The sequence below is a fragment of the Microcaecilia unicolor genome, chromosome 1 (genome assembly GCF_901765095.1).
Source record: "Microcaecilia unicolor chromosome 1, aMicUni1.1, whole genome shotgun sequence".
Lineage (NCBI taxonomy): Eukaryota > Metazoa > Chordata > Amphibia > Gymnophiona > Siphonopidae > Microcaecilia > Microcaecilia unicolor.
Window position 1 is genome coordinate 643,324,450 of NC_044031.1, and position 8,246 is coordinate 643,332,695.

At 43.2% G+C, this 8,246-nt stretch overlaps 1 protein-coding gene across 1 annotated transcript; it reads left to right on the forward strand.

Moving 5' to 3' along the window:
• The first annotated feature begins 6,608 nt into the window (after positions 1 to 6,608).
• LOC115460541 (olfactory receptor 13G1-like) lies at positions 6,609 to 7,550 on the forward strand. Its single transcript, XM_030190306.1, has one exon. It carries the CDS (start codon positions 6,609 to 6,611, stop codon positions 7,548 to 7,550), a length of 942 nt encoding a protein of 313 aa, XP_030046166.1.
• Positions 7,551 to 8,246: the final 696 nt, after the last annotated feature.

An 8,246-nucleotide genomic window follows, 5' to 3' on the forward strand; every position in this document is an offset into this window, starting at 1 on the left:
TATCAGCTGGGCCTACATAAACTCTGTCAGTCAGCCTGCCCAAAATTAGTTCCCAATATTCAATGCCAGTGCCTTGATATGCCCTGGCACTGAATATTGGGGGCTAATGTAGCTGGTGGTAGTTAGCTGGTGGTGGTTAGCATAACAGTCATATACCCTCCCACTTGTCAGCTGCCACCGGATGCATACCAGCAAGAAGGATTGGGTCCTCAGGATGGCTCTGCCTCAATAACTCTAGTGAGTCTGAACATTCTAGAGAATGGGACATAAACAACACTGAGAAATAGGTCATTAAAAGCAAATTTATTAGACAATAAAACCCAATGTGTGCCTAGAGCAAGGGTGAGCAACTTCATTTCTCAAGGGTCACAACCTAATTGAGTTTTCAGGATTTCCCCAATGAATATGCATCAGATCTTTTGCATACAATGGATTTAGTGCATGCAAATAGATCTCATATATATTCATTGAGGAAATTCTGAAAACCTGACTGGGATGCAGGCCTCAAAGACTAAAGTTTCCCACCGCTGGTCTAGAGGATAGGATAGGAGAGACATGGGAGATGGTACATATTTGATTTGTGGGCACCTGCAAAATATCTGTTGAGAGCCTCCTTTTACCAATATTATGATGTCCTTGTACAGAGCCTAACCTAGGGATAGGGTTTTGTTGAAGTAGTTAATATTTTGGCTGTTTCTATAGAGAGATAGCCTGTGTTAAACACATGGTGCTCCTCAGGAATTCTATGTTAGAGGCATGTTTAGGGCTGTACTGAATATTCATATTTGATTCGATGTGGCCCTGAATTCATACCTGAATATATTATTTGTATTTTGCTGAATAGTGATTTAAATTTGAATGTGAATAATCCGGGTCTCTATTGTGCTAAATCGTAATCTGCAGTTGGTGTGTGCTGACCAGCCACCACGCATGTAGCACTTGAGCCCTTATCTCTAGATCAATGGGTGGTTTTAAAGGCTCAAGCCAGTTTTAGGCGCATGCTGGTTTCAGTTTTACCATATGCCCTTTTCCCGCCCCTTTAAAAAAAAAAACCCTTTTTGCAGATGTGGTAAAAACTGTCTCGATGTGTGCCCAAAACATGAACCTACACTGCTGCAGGCCACTTTTTGTTGCAGCTTAGTAAAAGGGCTCTTTATTCTCCAATGATAAAACAAGATACAGCTGTCATACTTGGCGATTCAATCATTAGGAATGTAGATAGCTGGGTGGCTGGTGGACGGGAGGATCGCCTGGTGACTTGCCTACCTGGTGTGAAGGTGGCGGACCTCACGCGGCACCTGGACAGGATTTGAGATAGTGCTGGGAGGAGCCGGCTGTCTTGGTACATGTGGGTACTAACAACGTAGGAAAATGCGGGAGACAGGTTCTGGAAGCCAAATTTAGGTTGTTAGGAAGAAAGCTCAAATCCAGATCCTCTAGGGTGGCATTCTCTGAAATGCTACCCGTTCCACGTGCAGGCCACAAGAGGCAGGCAGAGCTCCGGAGTCTCAATGCATGGATGAGACGATGGTGCAGGGAGGAGGGTTTTAGATTTGTTAGGAACTGGACAACATTCTGGGGAAGGGGGAGCCTATTCCGAAACGATGGGCACCATCTTAAGCCGGGTGGGACCAGGCTGCTGGCGTCGGCATTCAAAAAAAGAGAGCAGCTTTTAAACTAGATATAAGGGAAAGGCCGACAGTCGCACAACAGCGCATGGTTTGGGATAAGGTATCTTGCAATGATACCGCACAAACAGGGAAGATAGGGTTTCTGAATAGTGAGGTTACACAAGGAACCGTGGTAGGCCAGGTGCCCTTAAATACAACTAAAGATCAGACAAAATATGGCAAACCAATAGTGTCAAGCACTAAGCATCATGCAAATAGGAAGAACACACATACTCTGAAATATCTATATGCAAATGCTAAGAGTCTGAGAAATAAGATGGGAGAGTTGGAATATATTGCACTAAATGAAAAATTGGACATAATAGGCATTACTGAGACCTGGTGGAAGGAGGATAACCAATGGGACACTGTCATACCGGGGTACAAAGTATATTGTAGGGATAGGCTGGACCGGACTGGTGGAGGGATAGCATTGTATATTAATGAGAGCCTTGACTCAGATAGATTACAAATTCAGCAGGACACAAATCACACCTTTGAATCATTGTGGGTTGAAATTCCATGTATAAAAGGGAAAAGGATGGTGATAGGAGTGTACTACCATCTGTCTCACCAGGATGAGCAGGTAGATGCAGAAATGATAAAAAAAATCAGAGCCGCAAACAAAATGGGCAATGCGATAATAATAGGTACATTCAATTACAAAAACATTCATATAGACTGGGTAAATGTAACATAGGGAAATGCTAGAGAGGTACAATTCCTTGATGAAATCAAGGACAGCTTTATGGAGCAGCTGGTGCAGGAGCCGACGAGAGAAGGAAAAATTCTAGACTTGGTCCTTAGTGGAGCGCATGATCTAGTGAGGAACATTATGGTACTGGGGCCGCTTGATAACAGTGATCATAATATGATCAGTTTTGATATCAACCTTGAAGTAACTATACATAGGAAGTCAAATACGTTAACGTTTAACTTTAAAAAAGGAGACTATGATAGAATGAGAAAAGCGGTAAAAAAAACTTAGAGGGGCAACTGAGAGGGTAAAAACTGTACAACAGGCGTGGATGCTGTTCAAAAATACCATCCTGAAGGCCCAGGCTAAATATATTCCCTGAATCACAAAAGAAAGACGGAAGTCCAAAAGATAGCTGGCGTGGTTGAAAAGTGAGGTGAAGGAAGCTATTAGGGCTAAAAGAAACGCCTTCAGAAAATGGAAGGAACCTTCTGAAAATAACAAGAAGCAACATATGGAATGTCAAAGCAAATGCAAGGCGCAGATAAAGAAGGCCAAGAGGGATTATGAAAAAAAGATAGCATTAGAGGCAAAAAAACATAGTAAAAAATGTTTTTGGTACGTATATTAAAAGCAAAAAACCAGCAAGAGAATCGGTAGGGCCGCTGGATGACCGAGGGGTAAAAGGGACGATCAAGGATGACAAGGACGTAGCGGACAGATTGAATGAATCCTTTGCTTCGGTCTTTACCGAGGAAGATTTGGGTGCGATACCGGTATCGGAAATGGTATTTCAAGCTGACGAGTCGGAGAAACTTATTGAATTCACGGTAAACCTGGAGGACGTAATGGGGCAGTTCAGCAAACTAAAAAGTAGCAAATCTCCTGGACCGGATGGTATACATCCTAGAGTACTGATAGAACTGAAAAATGAGCTTGCGGAGCTACTGTTAGTGATATGTAATTTATCCTTAAAATCGGGCGTGGTACCGGAAGATTGGAGGGTGGCCAATGCAATGCTGATTTTTAAAAAAGGTTTCAGGGGAGATCCGGGAAATTATAGACCGGTGAGTCTGACATCTGTGCCGGGAAAAATGGTAGAGGCTATTATTAAAAACAAAATTACAGAGCACATCCAATGACATGGATTACTGAGACCAAGTCAGCATGGCTTTAGTGTGGGGAAATCTTGTCTGACCAATTTACTTCAATTCTTTGAAGGAGTAAACAAACATGTGGCCAAAGGGGAGCTGGTTGATATTGTGTATCTGGATTTTCAAAAGGCGTTTGATAAGGTACCTCATGAAAGGCCACAGAGGAAATTGGAGGGTCATGGGATAGGAGGAAATGTCCTATTGTGGATTAAAAACTGGTTGAAGGATAGGAAACAGAGAGTGGGGTTAAATGGACAGTATTCACAATGGAGAAGAGTAGTTAGTGGGGTTCCTCAGGGGTCTGTGCTAGGCCTGCTGCTTTTTAATATATTTATAAATGATTTAGAGATGGGAGTAACCAGCGAGGTAATTAAATTTGCTGATGACACAAAGTTATTCAAAGTCGTTAACTCGCGAGAGGATTATGAAAAATTACAGAAGGACCTTACGAGACAGGGAGACTGGGAGACTGGGCAGCTAAATGGCAGATGACGTTTAATGTGAACAAGTGCAAGGTAATGCATGTGGGGAAAAAGAACCCGAAATATAGCTACGTCATGCAATGTTCTACGTTAGGAATCACAGACCAAGAAAGGGATCTGGGTGTCATCGTTGATAATACACTGAAATCTTCTGCTCAGTGTGCTGCTGCGGCTAAGAAAGAGAATAGAATGTTGGGTATTATTAGGAAAGGTATGGAGAACAGGTGTGAGGATGTTATAATGCCGTTGTATCGCTCCATGGTACGACCACACCTTGAGTATTGTGTTCAATTCTGGTCGCCGCATCTCAAGAAGGATATAGTAGAACTGGAAAAGATGCAGCGAAGGGCTACAAAAATGATAGTGGGGATGGGACGACTTCCCTATGAAGAAAGACTAAGGAGGCTAGGGCTTTTCAGATTGGAGAAGAGACGGCTGAGGGGAGACATGATAGAGGTATATAAAATAATGAGTGGAGTGGAACAGGTGGATGTGAAGCGTCTGTTCACGCTTTCCAAAAATACTAGGACTAGGGGGCATGCGATGAAACTACAGTGTAGTAAATTCAAAACAAATAGGAGAAAAGTTTTCTTCACCCAACGCATAATTAAACTCTGGAATTCGTTGCCGGAGAATGTAGTGAAGGCGGTTAGCTTGACAGAGTTTAAAAAGGGGTTGGACAGTTTCCTAATGGACAAACCCATAGACCGCTACTAAATGGACTTGGAAAAAATCCACAATTGCGGGAATAGCATGTATAAAATGTTTGAAAGTTTGGGTAGCTTGCCAGGTGCCCTGGGCCTGGATTGGCCGCTGTCAGGGACAGGATGCTGGGCTTGATGGACCTTTGGTCTATTCCCAGTATGGCATTACTTATGTACTTATGTGATATCGAAAGTGTGCCTCCAAATGTGTGCTAGTAAATGCCCAACTTCAGTTCCCTATCCAGCTTATTTTCGAAAGTGATCGCTGGCCATTTCCCGTCATAAATCGGGAGATGGCCGGCGATCTCGGAAAAGCGGCGAAATCGGTATAATCGAAAGCCGCTTTAATGACAGCATCGCCATTTTCCCATCGCCTCACTGGCAAAAGTTCAAAGGGGCGTGTCGGCGGCAAAGTGAAGGCGGGGCATGGGCGGGTATGGGCGTGGCTACCAGATAGCTGGCTTTCACCGATAATGGGAAAAAAAACGGCGTTAAGCAGTATTTCGCCAGGTTTACTTGGTCCTTTTATTTTCACGACCAAGCCTCAAAAAGGTGCCCCAAATCACCAGATGACCACTGGAGGGAATGGGGGATGACCTCCCCATACCCAGTGGTCACCAACCCCCTCCCACACTAAAAAAATAAAACTAAAAACCTTTTTTGCCAGCCTGTATGCCAGCCTCAAATGCTGTACCCACCTCCATGACAGCAGAATGTGTTCTATCCTCCGCCTTTCCCTGGTTGTGATGTGGCTCTCAGGTGAGTGTGACACCTTTTCTGTTAGGTGCACTGCAGAGTCACATCAGCAATGCATTGTGGTGGGTGTAGGGTACTGGGCTGTACTCCCATGCTGCTTTTCCCCCTGCTAACTGGGTCAGAGTGTGCCCTGTTTTACTTCCGTTAGTCCATGAGGTAGTGGCCATTTTTGTAAGACACTTTTAGATCCCTTTCATGTGTTAGCCATGTTAGAGAACGTTACTTCTTACCTTGAATGTGGCTGAAAGAGGGCATTGTACAGCATTCTGCCAGGTCTGACCTACTGCTAATCTCAGTACCAGGGAGACTCATTGCCAGTGGGGCACAACCTCTGATCTGCAGTTAACTGTGAGTAAACGTGCTTATTCAAATAAAGGACTTTTTCAAAGAGATTAGTCTTCAGGTGTCAACTGGTGTGCCAAGCTTATACAGCAGCAACAAGTCCTGTCCCTGGAGCACTTTTAGTGGGTACTGCAGAGCACGTAAGGCAGGCGGACCCAGACCCATCCCCCCCCTACCTGTAACACTTGTGCTAGTAATGGGAGCCTCCAAAACCCACTGTACCCACATGTCTAGGGTGCCCAGTTGGTGTCCTGGCATGTCAGGGGGACCAGTGCGCTACAAATGCTGGCTCCTCCCACGACCAAGTGGCTTGGATTTCGCTGGGTTGGAGATGGCCGGCATTTTTTCCCATTATCGCTGAAAAACAAAATCGGCCATCTCAAACCCAGCGAAATCCAAGCCATTTGGCCAGGCTAAACCGTATTATCGAAAAAAAAAATGGCCAGCCATCTTTTTTGATAATACGGTTCCAGCCAGCTGTAGCACCGCCGCCACAATAGATCGCCGGCGAACTATTTGGCCGGCGACGTTCGATTATGCCCCTCCACATAACCTTATCTAGCAAGTTTCCTCAATATTACCCTAATCCAGATATCTCTGGGATTATCCTCTCTCCGCCATGGTCTATCCCAACACTACCTGGAAGGGGTTGAGGTGGCCATTAATGATATTCTGGGGAACGATCCAGACACACCCATCTAAGGGAAATAACCAGATAACTTGGTGTTCTGACTGGGATTATTTCTGGTATTTGTCTAATATTTGTTTCTGTTTCCTTTCTACAGGTAAAGAGTTCAGCTATAATGGAAGGAAATAACCAGAGCATGCCCATAATATTTTATATGATAGGATTATCCAGTCACCCAAAACTCCAGCCTTTGTTTTTTGCAATCTTCCTTGTTATCTACATAGCAGCTTTGCTGGGCAACACTGCAATCTCTACCATTATTACTACTGACTCTCGTCTTCATACTCCTATGTACTTCTTTCTCATTAATTTGTCCATCCTAGATATCTGTTGCACAACAGCTGCTATTCCTAAGGTTTTACAGATCATTCAGTCAAAGAAGAAAATTATGTCCTTCTCTGGTTGCATAGCTCAGTTATGTCTCTTCACCTCAGCCTTGAGTACGGAGCTTATGCTATTGGTGGTGATGGCATATGATCGTTATGTTGCAATATGCCACCCACTGCATTATACTACCATTATGAGCAAGAAGACTTGTATTCTTCTGGCTGCTACTGTCTGGCTAGTTGGGTTCATGAATTCAATGATGCATACTGGCTTAATCCTCAGGTTAAAATTTTGTCAGCACAACATAATTGACCACTTCCTTTGTGAAATTCCCTCAGTGTTAAATGTGGCCTGCTCGGATACTTATATCAATAATGTGGTAGTCATTATTGCAGATATTCTTAATGGTATGGGTTGTTTCATTTTAACAGTCATATCTTATACATATATCATCTCAGCTATTCTGAAAATCCGTTCTGCAGAGAAAAAGAAGAAAGCCTTTTCCACCTGTGCATCACACCTCACCGTTGTATCATTATTCTATGGAGGTGTCATCTATACCTATGTTAGACCTGCTTTTGCCAATAACCCAGATGCTGACAAAGTAATGTCTGCAGTTTATGCCTTTGTGTCTCCACTGTTGAACCCCATTATTTACAGTTTAAGAAACAAAGAGGTTATCAATGCTCTAAAAAAATTATTGAGAAGAAATGTAATCCCACAAAGATAGTAACCATTTAAAATATTCAATTTAGTTTTTAATTTGATCTGAGATTTCTAGGGGGGGCCTTTTACTAAACCATTTAAGTGCCTACATGTGCCCAAAGTGCATCAACTCTTAATTACTGCGTGACCCAGGAGGTAATTTCATTTTTTACGTGTACCTGATAAGCACTTCAGAAAATATTTTTATTTTTTGGCACGCGAGCGGTAATCGGCATTGAATATGCATTCACCATTACCACCCGGTTAACACTTGAGACCTTACCACTAAGTCAATGGCTGGCGGTAAGGTTTCAGACCCAAATGGATGTGCGCCAATTTTCATTTTGCCGCATGTCCATTTTTGGTCCCCCCAAAAGACATTTTTTTACAGGTGCGCTGAAAAATGGTTATGTGAGTGGCCAAAACATGATCCTACACTACTGCAGGCCATTTTTCAGCTCACATTAGTAAAACGACCCCTGGATGATTTATTATAAAATAGGCAAATTATATAGCAATAACAAGCAGAAAAACTACACAAGAAGGAAGAGTAAAGAATGCAAATACAAGATGTGGAGGCTGTAACACAGATGACCTAGTTCTCAAAACTATAACAGAATTATAGGAAATCCCAAGAGTAACTCAACTGGTTCCCCCAGTGTGAAAACTGCCCCCCTTAAAGGAAAGCTTCCATAGCTTTTACATGTGCAAATTTACACTG

Excerpts from the sequence above, each read along its gene's own strand:
- LOC115460541 (XM_030190306.1), top strand. The coding sequence starts at position 6,609 with ATGGAAGGAAATAACCAGAGCATGCCCATAATATTTTATATGATAGGA.